This window comes from Orycteropus afer, unplaced genomic scaffold, assembly GCF_000298275.1.
Source record: "Orycteropus afer afer isolate SDZICR_OR568_19922 unplaced genomic scaffold, OryAfe1.0 scaffold00088, whole genome shotgun sequence".
Classification (NCBI taxonomy): domain Eukaryota; kingdom Metazoa; phylum Chordata; class Mammalia; order Tubulidentata; family Orycteropodidae; genus Orycteropus; species Orycteropus afer.
The window spans coordinates 2449352-2464365 of NW_006921675.1; the positions used below are offsets into that span (position 1 = coordinate 2449352).

At 38.0% G+C, this 15014-nt stretch overlaps 1 protein-coding gene across 1 annotated transcript in view; it reads left to right on the top strand.

Annotated features, from left to right (window-relative positions):
- Nucleotides 1-15014, top strand: part of FUT8 (fucosyltransferase 8) — a 307869-nt gene that overhangs the window by 151869 nt on the left and 140986 nt on the right. The window contains exon 5 of the mRNA XM_042781142.1: nt 278-392. Within this exon, the coding sequence (XP_042637076.1) occupies nt 278-392 (115 nt within the window). The remainder of the gene's footprint in view (nt 1-277; nt 393-15014) is intronic.

The window sequence follows — 15014 nt, forward strand, 5'->3', positions numbered from 1 at the left end:
CTACATTGATTGACCCATGTCACTTTCGTTTTGTATATTTCAGTGTACATAAATTATATTTCAATAAAATGCATTAAAAAAAAATAAAAACAATGAATGTTGGATGGTAGACCCTAATTGTTGAATTTCACAGCCTTGATAGAAAATAAAAGATGAATACCAGCATCAGTGTGAGCATCAGTCTTTATAAAAGTATTTACCTCTCTTCTCACAACTTTGTGTAACCCTGTGATGCACTGCAGATAAGTTGGATTCCCAATGTTGTTTGCTTTTACAGGTCTATAATGACGGATCTATACTACCTCAGTCAAACAGATGGAGCTGGTGATTGGCGGGAAAAAGAGGCCAAAGATCTGACAGACTTGGTCCAGAGGAGAATAACATATCTTCAGGTACAAATGTTATGTCAATAAAGACATTTGAGTGAAAAAGAAGGAAAATTATGATAATACTAATAGTAAGCATTGCTGTTGGGTTTAAATCTCCTTAAGGAGCTTTGTGGTATAGTGGTTAAAGCATTCGGCTGCTAAACAGAAGTTTGGCAGTCCAACCCCACCAGCCGTTCCTTGGGAGAAAGATGAGACAGCCTGCTTCTGGAAAGATTTACAGTCTTGGAAACCCTGTGGGCAGTTCTCCTCTGTCTTGTAGGGTCTCTGTGAATCAGATTGACTTGATGGCAGTGGTTTTTATTTAACCCTTGCCTTGGAAGTATTTGCTCACTTATTTTACACATTTATGTAAAAAGACACTATGTTATGCCTTGAGTGGGATTAAAAAAAACAAATGGTTAAAACAAGGTCTGCCTTAAAAGGGGCTTATTCTTATACACTCACACAGAAAAAGCTACAATACAAACTAGAAATTGTACTATTTTATAAGACAGCTGTAGATGAAATGCTTATTTGAGTTTTAGGAAGGAAACATCAGAGATGGTTTTGTGGATGAGGTATTATTTGAGCTGAATTATAAAGACAGCATTCCAACTATAGAATGTGATATGAACTGCCCATAGCAGGCAAAGAGTAGTTGGGGGGGGGGGATGTTACCATTAAGTCTTTTCTGACTCATAGTGACAATATACGAGAGTATCCCATGTAATCTTTATGGAAGCATACCTTTAGTTTAGGAGCTTAGTGCTTAACCAGTGCACCACTTGGGTTCCTTTGGAAGAGAGCAGTGCAGGAACTCAAATGGAAAAATGGGATAGTTCAGTTTGTCTCAGATTTTAGGTTGTGTGAAAGAAGGGAGGGAAAATAAACTGGGAAGGAGCCAGATTTCAGAGATTCTTAGATGCCAGGTTAAGGAGTTTAAGCATCATGGTACATAAGCAGTAAGTGGTCACCTAAAGAGATTTTTCTTCTTTTCTTTTCTTTTTTGTACATATGTAGGAATATCATCCGACAAACCTGTGTATGGTTGTGGGTATGTTCCTGTTTGCTTACCTATACCTGTCTCCCTGTATATCCTCCCATAGATCAGTGTTTGCTATTACTGATAATGCAGTATTCTGTATGCAGCAGTATTTGCCTTTATTATCTGTACCATTTTTGCCCCTCTCCATATCTTCCTTTTCCTCAGTGATATTGTGCTAGTCACATGCTTTTGTTATATTGCTTTTCCCTTCACCCATATCAAACCAGTCTCTTAATTAGCCATCTGTTTTCTCTTCCTTCCTCTCCCCTCCCCTCCCATCCCTTGTACCAAAAAAGAAAATTTCCTTCCCTGTGTAAACTTTCCCTTGACTTTTAATGGACTTGTACAATATTTGTCCTTCTGTGATTGTCTTATTTCACTCAGGATAATGACCTCCAAGTTCATCCACATTATGAGATGATTCAGTGATTCTTCATTATTCTTTAGTGTTGCGTAGTATTCCCTTGGGTGTATGTACCATAGTTTGGTTGTACGTTCATCTGTTGATAGGCACTTAGGTTGTTTCCGTCTCTTTGCTATTATGAATAGTGCTGCAATGAACATGGGTGTGCATATATCTATTCATGTCCCAGATCTCACCCTTTGGGGCACATACCTAGTAATAGAATCACTGGATCAAATGATATTTCTATTTCCAACTTTTTAAGGATGTGCTGTACTGTTTTCCACAGTGGTTCTGTCATTTTATAGTCCCACCAAGCAGTCTGTGAGAGTTCTAATCTCTCCATAACCTCGCCAGCATTTGTTTTATGCCTTGTTGAACTTTGCTGTTGTTGTTGCCAGAGTGAGACGATATCTCATTGTTACTTGATTTGCATCTCTCTAATGGCTTACGAGGTTTAGTAGCATAGTGCCTAAGCCATTTGATTGGTAACCAAAAGGCTGGTGGTTCAAACCTACCCACCCCTCTTCAGAAGGAAGATTGGGCAATCTGCTTCCATAATAATACTGCCCCAGAAACCCAAGTAGGGGTTGCTATGAGTTGGATCCAACTCAATGGCAGTTTTGTTTTTTTTTTTTTTAAATGGCTCATACCTGCCAGAAGAACAAACAAATCTGTCCTGGACATAGTGCAGCCAGAATGCTCCTTGGAAGTGAGAATGGCCAGATTTCGTCTCACCTACATTGGTTATGTTTTCAAAAGGGACCATTCCCTGGAGAAGGATATTGTGCTTGGTAAAGGGGGAGGGTCAACAAAAAAAGGGGAAGACCCTCAACAAGGTAGATTGACACAGTAGCTGCAATGATGGGCTCAGGTATAGCAAGGATTGTGAGGCTGGCACAAGACCAGGCAGTGTTTCATTCTGTTGTACACAAGGTCGTTATGAGTCAGAGCTGACTTGACGGCAGCTGACAACAGCAACAAGGCTAATGCAAGCATTTCTTCATTTTTGTTGGCTGCCTGAGTATCTTCTTTGGTGAAGTTTTTGTTCATGTCCTTTGCCCTTTGAAGTGGATTGTTTGTCCTTTGATGTTGAGGTGTTGAAGTTTTCTGTAAAGTTTATAGAGAAATCCCTTGTCAGATATACCATTGCCAAATATATTTTTCCGTTCTGTAGATTTTCTTTTTAATCTTTTAGAGACGCCTTTTGATGCACATAAGAATTTAATTTTTAGAAGGTCCCAGTCATCTAGTTTCTCTTCTGCTGTTTGTGCATTTTGGGTTGTATTTGATAGTCTTTGTTTTTAGGTGCCGTCGAGTTGGCTCTGACCCATAGCAACCCTACATACAACAGAATAAAACACTGCCTGGCACACCTGAGTTTTAGTCAGCACTTTGCTTTTTAACATTTAAAGAGGTCTTTTGCAGCAGATTTTCTCAGTGGAATGTGATATCTGATTTCCTGACTGCTACTTCCATGGGTGTTGACTGTGGATTCAACTAAAATGAAATCCCTGACAACTTTAATCTTTTCTCTGTTTATCATGCCATTGCTTATTGGTCCAGTTCTGAGGATTTTCATTTTCTTTATATTGAAGTGTAATCCATAACAAACACTATATATAGCAAGCAAGGTTGTGTCATCTGCATGTTGTAGATTGTTAATGAGTCTTCCTCCAAGCCTGATGCCATGTTCTTCTTTGCATAGTCCAGCTTCTCAAATTATTTGCTCAGCATACAGAGTGAATAAGTATGGTGAAAGGATACAATCCTGACATACACCTTTCCTGACTTTAAACCATGCCGTATCCCCTTGTTCTCTTCAGCAGACTCTGGGTCTATGTACAGGTTCCTCGTGAGCACAGTAAGTGTTCCGGAATTCCCATTCTTTGCAATGTTATCCATAATTTGTTATGATTCACACAGCCAAATGCCTTTGGATAATCCATAAAACACAGGTAAACATCTTTGTGGTATTCTTTGCTTTCAGCTAAGATCTTTCTGACATCAGCAATGATGTTTTTCATTCCATGTCCTCTTCTAAATCCAGCTTGCATTTCTGGCAGTTCTCTGTCAACATATTGCTGTAACTGTTTTTGAATTGTCTTCAGCAAGATTTTACTTGCATATGAATGATATTAATGATATTTTTCAATAATTTCCACATTCTGTTGGATCACCTTTCTCTGGAATTGGCACAAGTATTGATTTCTTCCAGTCAGTTGGCCAGGTAAGCTGTCCCAAATTTCTTGGATAAACGAGTAAGTGCCTCCAGCTCTACATCCGTTTGTTGAAACATTTCAGTAGGTATTTTGTCAATTCCTGAAGCCTTGTTTTTTGCCAGTTCTTTTTGTTACAGTGACTTTCTGTATTCCTTCCATCTTCTTTTGATGCTTCCTATATCGTTCAGTATTTTGCCCATAGACTTCTTCAACATTGCATTTCAAAGCTTGACTTTTTCTTCAATTCTTTCAGCTTGAGGAATGCCACATTTGTTCTTCCCTTTTGGTCTTCTAACTCCAGGTCTTTTGCACATTTCATTATAATACTTTACTTTGTTTTCTCAGGGAACTCTGGTAGTGTAGTACCTACAGCACTAACCAGAAGTGACTGCTAACCAGAAGGCTGGAGGTTCAAACCCACCAGCCACTCCTCAGAAGGAAGGTTGGGCAATCCACTTCTGTAGAAATATACTGCCTTGGAAACCCAAGGAGGGGTTGCTGTGAGTTGGGGCCTACTCGATGGCAGTGAGTAGTGAGTTGTCTTCTCAAGCCACCCTTTGAAGTCTTTTGTTCAGTTTTTTTTTTTTTTTTTTTCAACCATCTCTTCCATTTGCTTTAGCTAGTCAGTGTTCAATAGCAAGTTTCAGAGTCTCCTCTGACATCCATTTTGGCCTTTTCTTCCTTTTCTTTCCTTTTCTTTCTTCATGTATGATATTCTTCCTTTGTTCTCTGGTGTTCAGTGCATCAAATCTGTTCTTCAGGTGTTCTCTAAATTCAAGTGATATATAATCAAGGTTGTATTTTGGCTCTCGTGGACTTATTTTAATTTTCTTTAGGTTCAACTTAAACCTGCATATGAGTATGATGGTCTGTTCCACAGTCAGCTCCTGGCCTTGTTTTGGCTGAAGAGATTGAGTTTCTCCATCACCTCTTTACACAGATGTACTCAGTCTGATTCCTGTATGTTCCTCATATTTTCCAACTACTGATGATTCTTCCTTGTTTCCAGCTTTTCTCATTCCAATCACCAGTAATTATCAGTACCTCTTGGTTACATGTTTGCTCAATTTCATCATTTAGAAGTTGATAAAAATCTTCAATTTCTTCATCTTTGGCCTTAGTATTTGGTACATAAGTTTTAATATTAGTCATATTAACTGGTTTTCCTTGTAGGCGAATGGATATTATCCTGTCACTGACAGCATTGTACTTCAGGATAGATCCTGAGTTCTTCATTTAATGATGAATGCAACACCATTCCTCTTCAATTTGTCATTCCTAGCGTAGTAGATCATACATTTGTCTGAATCAAAATGGCCAATACCAGTCCATTTCAGTTCATTAATGCCTAGGGTATTGATCTTTATTTGTTCCATTACATTTTTGACAACTTCAGTTTTCCTAGACTCATATCTCATACATTCCACGTTCCAATTATTAATGAATGTTTGTGGCTATTTCTTCTCATTTTGAGTCATGCCCCATCAACAAATTAAGGTCCTGAAAGCTTTACTCCATCCACATCATTAAAGTCAACTCTACTTTGAGGAGGAGACAGCTATCACTTCACTGTCAAACTTTGAGGGCTTTCCAACCGAAGTGACTCATCTTCTGGCACTGTATCAGACAATGTTTCGGGGCTATTCATGAAGTTTTCCAGTAATATATCAGACAGTGTTTCACTGCTATTCATAAGTTATCAGTGGCCATTGTTTTCAAAAGTGGATGGCTCTGCCCTCCTTCCCATTCTGTCTTCATCTGGAAGCTTTGCTGAAACCTGCTCACCATGGATGACCCTGCTGATTTTTGTAATTCTGGGCATAGTCTCCAGCCTTACAGCAACACATAAGTCATCACAGTACCACAAACTGGCAAACAAGTGGTTGTTTGATAGTCTATTTGTGCCATAAAGTATGGCCCCTAAATTTGCCCATTTTCTTTTTGATGAACTTTATAGTTTTGGGTTTTATGTTCAGATCTTTGATCCATCTTGAGTTTATTTTTGTGTGTGGTGTGAGGTATGGATCTTACTTCATTTTTCTGCACATGTATATGCAGTCTAAAGATTTTATTTATTTGTTGCATAAACATCATTGTAACAACAAATAGGAAATAAAAAGGGAAAAACAGACCCTTTTCAATTAATGCTGTTCATTTTGTGTGTGTGTGTGTGTGTATTTTCTTCTAGTTATTGTTAATATGCATACACAGTCTTACATATTTGTAAGGATACAATTGATTTTCTTTTGAAGTTTTTTTTTTTTTCCCCAGTTACCGAAAAACCAACCAAATCTGTTGCCATCAACTTCATTCCAACTCCCAATGACTCAGACAGGGTTGAACTGCCCCATAGGATTTGCAGTGCTTTAAATCTTTAGGAAAGCACACTGCCACATCTTTCACCCAAGGAGCAGCTCATAGATTCAAACCACTAACATTTCATGTGACATCCAGGTGTTTAACCATTGCACAACCAATGCTCCTTTTTTTTTTTTTTTAAATTGTTGTTTTTTTATTTAAAAATGTACTATAACATTTTTCTGTTTTGGAGTCAAATTAATAAGAGTGGCATAATAAGAGTTGTGCTTTAGTGATACTAATTGAAGTATAGCATTTTGGTTGGACTGGATTAGTATTGGAAGAGACTAGAAATAAAGTGGCTATTTAGGATATGAAGACTGTAGTGCAAGTGAGAAGTATTGAAGAATGTGGTGGTTTTTATTGAATAAAGAGATAAATTTAGAGAGATTTGGGAAATGGAATTGATAGGCCTTGCCAAATAGGTGAATGAGCAGAGATGATTGGGTTAATGGGGACATCATTATCTGTCAAGGAATAGGCTTCAGGGAATAACAGTGAATAAGTTAGAAATCTTCAAATCTGAAAAGTTGAAATAACCACAGAACGCCCTCTAGCCCTATGCTTTTCTAATGTTATTGATGGCATACTTTTCTTTGTTCAACCACTCTGCTTTCCTTTCAAGGTCAGCATGTCTTTATAAATTCAAAATGACAGTCAGTGTCTTCCTTCCTTCTGTATATTTCAAGGTATACTTAAATAGGAAAATCAAGTGTTTAAAGAGATCATTAGAAACCAAACTGATCTTGGCATGCTGTCTTGGTCTCATGCTCCCATGGCCATTCATCAGAGGTGTCTTCGGAAAGAGAAACATTTCACCTCCTGTAGGGAAGAGGTAATTATCTCTTATCAACTATATCCTCATTCAGTGAACTATGAACAGCTGGTGGTGCAGAACCGTCATCCTCATTGAAAATGGAAATAACTATGGTCTGCAACCTTCTTCCATTTCCATATGTTCATTAAATTTTTATCTACAAAAAATTGTTGCTTAAACTATGATGTGGTTATAGTTTAGCTCCCCACATTGTAACAGCCACATTTTCTAGTTAGTTGTTTTTGTTTTTCCCCTCCTAGCTTTTAAATGACAAAGTGTTTGTACCTCTAGTGCTAATATGATCCTCACCAAAAAACCAAACTTACTGCCATGAGTTGGGTCCAACTCATACCAACCCCTCCTTGGGTTTCCGAGGCGGTATCTCTGTGGAAGTAGATTGCCCGTTCTTCCTTGCGAGGAGTCGCTGGTGGGTTTGAACTGCCAGCCTTCTGGTTAGCAATCAGATGCCTTACACTGTACCACAAGAGCTATATACGCTAAATCTTAAGATTTTGTATTAGAGAATCTCAGCTATTAGTTATACTAATGTTTTAAAACAAAATGGACTTTTTACATCTTTTAAATTATAGCAGAACTTAGCATTTCACTTGGTTCTTAACTTTAGCTTCAAATATTGGTATTTAACAAATTCTTACTTTCATGCTTTTCATTTTTCTTCTTTCCCCCATTGGGGAGAACGGGTGATTTCTAATATTCAAGGGCACAGGGAAAACCTCAATAGGAAAAACGTATCTTGGGCAAATATTTTTCTTTCATTATTTAATGTATTCATGATCTCTTTTTCCATTAGACTAGAAGTTCTCTAAAGTCTGAAACTATTTACCATATTATTTCTTGAGTTTAAATATGCTAATTACTCTTACTCTTCTCTGGATAGAAATGAATAACACTCCCTTAGCCTGTCCCAAATAAAATTAAACATATATTCGGGAAATATTTTCTCTGACTATAATTTTTATTCCCATTGCATTTTTAGGTGCTCCAACAACTTTTAGAAGAATTTGTCACTGGTTTAATTAAATGGGTTAAACAATCTAAAATGTTGAGCTGTTTATATCAGTAAAAAGCGACTAAATAGCTTTTCCTACTACAAGTTTTTCTAGTATTTAAATCTTTTGATGTTTCCATACCATTATTTTAAGTGAAATATTACTATAACAAGGCTATTTAAGAAACTTAGACTCTGAAAGACTCCAATAGGGCATAAAAGAAATGAGTATAGAATACTAGGATATCAAGCTAAAAAAGAGTATTTAGAATTTAAAAAAAAAAAATTGACCTTTGATACCGATACTCAAAATAAAAAAAAAAGCAGTTCCTAGAGGTTATTAATAGAGTTTTTAAAAGTCTTTTCTTGTTTAGCCCATTAGCCAGTTGTATTCAGAGTTGTGGGTTCCTAAAATAGTGAATATTTATAGATTTTTTTAGTTTAGGCACATGTCTGTAATCAACTAAGCAATTCATTCAGAAATTATATTGAACCTTGTTGTTGTTGTTGTTGTTGTGTGCCGTCAAGTCGACCCCGACTCATAGACCTTAAGTCTAGCTATTTCTGGCTCTTTAACTTTTCACCCTATCTTAAAATAATATTTTCAAAATAAAATTTTTATCTTAAAATTATTGATAACAACTTTATAATCCATGTATATATGTATGTATGTATGTTGTCGTTGTATGCCATTGAATCAGATTTGACTCATAGCGACCCCTCCTTGGGTTTCCGAAGCAGTATCACTACGGAAGTAGATTGCCCCATCTTACTTAGGTCCTGGATTCACTTTTAAATGTCTGAGTCAATCATATATTCACCATGCTGTATTGTTTTTCTGTTAATTATGAGATTTGTTTTAATATATGAGAGATTGCCTACATAAATGTGTTAATCTTGGTAATGTGTTTAGGGATTTTTTGAAAGATACATTGGATTCTAGTAATTTGTCTCCTACTGAGAGTAGGAAATAATATGGAAAAGAAACATTAAAAGCAAATTTTTTAGTATTTTAAGCCTATTTAACAGATTTTAGTCATTTAAATATCTTACTGTATTTCTGATATACAGTACAGATAAATTTTATAATTTACTGGTTTAAGAATCAGTGATTAGGTGAAACATTTTCTGTTTCACTAGATTTCTACTTGTACTGATGAAATTTATTTTCAATTCTCATCCTCAGTAGTTTATTAAACCCTGATACGTTCAAAGCATACTGCAAGATCCATACAAAGAAAACAGTCTGAATTAAGGTCCTGTCTTTCTCTGTAACAGGTTTCATTTTTAATCTTAGCTTTTCTTTCTACAATTCTCCAAACCCATTATGTTGTTGTTATGTGCCATCAAGTCGGACCCGACTCATAGCGACCCCTCCTTGGGTTTCCAAGGCAGTATCATTACGGAAGTAGATTGCCCCATCTTCCTTCCGAGGAGTGGCTGGTGGATTTGAACTGCCAGCCTTCTGGTTAGCAGTCAAGTGCCTTGGGCACTATGCTACCAGAGCTCCCATTATGCTCATGAAAATTTTGCTTGTCTAATATTCATATAACACCATTATGACAAAAACCTTAACCTCAATTTTAGGTTTCCATTCATTTAAACTATATCTTGGTTTTATTTGGAAGCAGCACTTTTACTGGATTATGTTACAGGGGATACTGGAAAATAAAATGGCACTTTAGATAACAGGACCTTAGTGGGGCAAAGACCATCATTTTCCAAATAAAATTGATTTTCTCCATATAGTAGAAGCCCCTATGGCTTGGTGTTCAGAGACTAAATAGATTCAAAGATCATAGTGATCTGATCGAGGATAACCCCAGCTATATTATTACATTCAAGTAGAATAGACCAAGCAAATTTCATATGGTATTAGTCTTTTACATGTTTGTCTAAAAAATTCTTCATCCATAAAGTGAACATGTAATGTTGGGTTATTTTAAATATACTTTTGTGCTACATAAATCACAACAGATTGAGAAAATGGTATTACTGTTTAAAGTTCTCTAGTTCCTGATATTGACCTCCACCTCATTTTTAAAACTTACGTTATTGAGATTCTCATTTAGTCAACATTTTACTACTACATAGTCATTTCCCTAGACTTTTGAGTTATTTTGCTTAGAAGAGATTCTAATGTTACTGGAATTTACATTGTTATTTCTAGTCAGCTCATATTTAAACTCAATGAGGGAGATCTGTGTAACTCATTGCATTAGTTTCTGAACTTGTTTGGGCCAATAAGAAGTATGCAACTCTGATAGTGAGCAGCGTTAGCTAAGGCATATAGCTTCTGGGGGAGATAATTACCAGAAATTATCTGTCTTTTGATACAAGTTGAAGAGTTTTTGTCTGCCAAGCTCAACAGTTGACATTTTAAGCAAAACTGAACTCATTTCAGGTTAAATCTAAATAAAATATAAATAAATAGCAATAATAAAAGATTTGTTGTTATTTGTGAGGGGGATTTGTTTTGTTTATCTTTTTAATGAGATATTCACTGGAAATTGGTAGGTTTGTTATTTTTCTTTTCTTTTTTTTTTTTTTTTTTTGCAGGGGGTGGACATAAAACTGGCAGATGTAAAAAATAAAGCCACCAAACCAAACTCACTGCCACTGAGTCAATTTCAACTCATAGTGACCCCAATAGGGTTTCCAAGGCTATAAATCTTCATGGAAGCAGACTGCCTCATCTTTCTCCTGCAGAGCAGCTGGTGGGTTCAAACCACTGACCTTTTGATTAGCAGCCCAATGCTTTAACCACTGTACCACCAGAGCTTCTTAGATATAAAAAGAGAGAAGAACTTTTCACTTTTTAAATGAAGATAGAGAATTTTCTTTTCCATTAAAAAATACCAGTCTAATTGGAGAACAGAAAATGGTTCTTTTCCTATCTAGTGAATGTAGGTGGTCTTTTGTGATGAAAAGGGGCCATATCACACCAGGAACACATTATTGAGGCTAGTGTGCATTGCCTAATGTCCACAATACGTTCTGTGAAATAGGATGTTATGTGATTTGGACGTTGTACAAACACCATATTAAATTAAAACCTTTTAGGAGCCTGCTTCTGGTCATCTTTGTCACTGTAGTTGCTGCTGCTGTTGCTGGAGCTGCTAGCAGAGACTAGAGGAATAGGTGATAACAGAGATGTGGCTGAGAGGGTAGCAGTGGCAGTAGGGCAAGTGGGAAGGGAGTGAAGCATGCCCAACCCAGCCCACTGTTGCCACTGACCTGAGCAGCAGGAGCAGCCCAGGCCCTGCAGCCCTGCAGCTCCCATCACCACTGTCAACCTGCCCACCATACAAAGCCCAAGTGACTGCACCCAGAGCCATGTCTTCTGCTTCATCTGTCCATATCCCTCATATGTCCAGTGCTACAAGAGTCTAGATTTGAGGTCTTTAAAACCACTCAAACTCAAAAACCAAAGTCACTGCCATGAAGTCGATTCTGACTATTAGCAAACCCTATTGGATTTCCAAGGCAGTAAATCTCTACCGAAGTAGATTGCCCCATCCTCCTTCTGTGGAGCAACTGATGGATTTGAACCACCAACCTCCTGGTTAGCAGGCAAATAAATGCCTTAGACACTACGCCACCAGAGCTCCTTTAAAAACCACTAGGGGGAGATAATAAACAAGAGGAAAACTGCTTTCCCTTTTTAAAAAATACATGTGCAGTTGGACATTGCCTGAGCAGATATGTTAAGCAATGCATACCTGTATTTCAGTTTGTAGGGAAACTCTCTGCTCCAACACAGTACATATCTGACCCCAGTTTTTCTCTGAAAGGACTAGTTCTTTAAAGTAGTTGTGTTTGCCCACTAGGAATGGGGGCAGCATAAAGCCGGATGTGATAATAATGGTAATTCATTGAGACGCCGCATTACAATATTTATTAAGTATTTAAAATAACTTGTTTGTGGAGAAATCTTCAGAACTTTTCCCTGTATGAAAGAAATTGTTAGTTTGAGGTGAGATGAGATAGGGAAAAGCACATAGTTTCTCAGAAACGAAGACCTAAGAGTAGACTGAGAAAAGGAATTCCTTTCCTAAAATAAAAAATACAAGCAAGTTCATTTGGGAGGAGAAGAGGAGTGGAATTAGATATGACTGTATTCGCTTTCATAAAGTGATTAAAAAAAAAAAAAAGTATTTTCTGCTAGAATTGCCCGAGGACAACATGGCAATAAGCAAGGAAAGAAGAAACTTTTCTGAAGGTCATTTTCAAGTATTTTTGATTGATACATTGCTAGGGATGTAGTGATGAACCAAACAGACAGTGTCTGCTCTCAGGAAGCTTAAAGTCTAGTAGCATACTGAGAGTATTCTGAATGAATTATCTACAAACAGTGCACACATACTGTGTTAGTAATCTAGTGCTGCTATAACAGAAATACCAAAGTATATGGCTTTAACAAACAAATTTATTTTCTCACAGTTTAGGAGGCTAGAAGTCTAAATTCGGAGGACTGGATGTAGGGGAAGGCTTTCTATCCCTGTCAGCTCTGGAGGAAAGTCCTTGTCTCCTTTCAACATCTGTGGGCACAGAGTTCCTTGGAGTTCTCCATGTGTCTTGGCATCAGTGGTTTTTTGTTTTTTTTTTTTTTTTTAATTGTGATTTGGGTGAAAATTTACAGAGCAAATTCACTTTCCATGCAGCAGTTCACGTACACTTTGTCTCATGACATTGACTATAATTTACCCCAAGGCAACAACTCCCTTCCCACTTCCTCCCAATAGTTATACCTCTTGCCTGTATCCATCCCTCCATGTACTGCCCCCTGAGCTGTCTCCCTGTGCATAAACAGCCCTTCTTTCTCCCATGATTGTCTCCAAGGAGTGTAGCTACCTCAGGTAAATGTTCAACTCATATGCCTGTCTTTTGTTTGGCTAGAAGACAGGTGTGCGCTCAGTTCCAGACCTGAAGGGCAGTTAGGGGCCATAGTCTCAGTGGTTCCACCAGGCTCTGTCAGACCAGCAAACCTGGTGCCCATTTTTTTTTTTTTTTTTCCCAAATGATTTTGAATTTTGTTCCACATTGTTCTCCCTCTATCCAGGATCTCCTTCATAGATCCCCCTCCGATGGTTGACAGTGGTAGCCAGGCACCATCTAGTTTTTCTGGTCTAATAGTCTTATAGGCTGTGGATCACATGGTGTACCAGTTGCTAGGAATAATTGTTTCTGTGAATCTTTGGTTTTCTTCATTCTTCTTTGCTCTAGACAAGGAAGACCCATCGTTGCATCTAGATGGCTGCTTGCAAATTTTTAAGATCCCAGTCGCTACTCACCAAAGTAGGAGGTGGAACAATATTTTGTGTAGTATGTTATGCCAATTGAGCTTGATGTCTCCTGTGACTATGGTCCTCAGCCCACAGGTTCAACTACTCATTCTCTCTGAGTACCTGGCTGTGACTAAGAAGTGACTACAACCTTGTCCCTTGTCAGCTCTATTATAGATGTGGGAATTCTTTTTTTTTTTTTTTTAATTGTGATTTGGGTGAAAATTTACAGTGCAAATTCACTTTCCATACAGCAGTTCACCTACACTATCTCATGACATTGACTACAATTTACCACAATGCATCAGTTCCCCTCCCACTTCCTCCCAATAGTTACCTCTTGCCTGTGTCCATCCCTCCATGCACTTCTGCCCCCTGAGTTGTCTCCCTGTGCATAAACAGCCCTTCTTTCTCCCATGATTGTTCTCTCTAAGGAATGTATCTACCTAAGGTAAATGTTCAATTCACGTGCCTGTCTTTTGTTTGGCTGGAAGCCACAGGGGTGGGTTCAATTCCAGACCTGAAGGGCAGCTAGAATCCATAGCCTCAGTGGTTCCACCAGGCTCTATCAGACCAGCAAATCTGGTCCCCCTCTTTTTTATCCCCCCAACTATTTTGAGTTTTCTTCCACATTGTTCTCCCTCTATCCAGGATCTCCTACATAGATCCCCCTCAAAGTGGTTAACAGTGGTAGCCGGCCACCATCTAGTTCTTCTGGTCTCATAGTTGTATAGGCTGTGGATCACATGGTGTACCAGTCACTAGGACTAATTGTTCCCATGACTCTTTCATTTTCTTGCTTCTTCTTTGCTTTGGATGAGGGGAGACCCATCATTGCTTCTAGACGGCTGCTTGCAAGCTTTTAAGACCCCAGTCACTACTCGCCAAAATAGGAGGTGGAACAGTGTTTTGTATAGTATGTTATGCCAATTGAGCTTGATGTCCTCTGTGACTATGATCACACCGGGAATTCTTATGAAACATACAAATACGCTTGTAGAACCATTGTCTGCCAACCCTATATATGATCTTGGGTACATACACTCCCTGCTGCATAGACACACCTAATAGTTCATCCTGTCCACCCATCTATCCACCCATATATCAGTGTTTGCCTTCACTGATAATGCAGTACTGTATGTGCAAATGGGGTCATCTTTGTTGTCTGCACCTCCCATGTACCTCTTTGTGTCCTCTTCTTACTCAGTGCCACCATGTTGATCACTCACATTTGGTACATTGCCCTTCTCTTGACCCAAATCAATACTTATCTCCACCTACCTAACAGTGTTCCCTCCTCTCCCCTCCCACCTTTGGTAACCAACAAATAAATTTTCCTTCCATATGTAAACCTTTCCTTGGCTTTTACAATAACGAATTAATACAATATTTGTCTTTCTGTGATTGACTTACTTCACTCAGCATAATGTCCTCAAGTTCATCCACATTATGCGGTGTTTTGCAGATTCTGCATTATTCTTTAGTGTTGCATAGTATTCCATTGTGT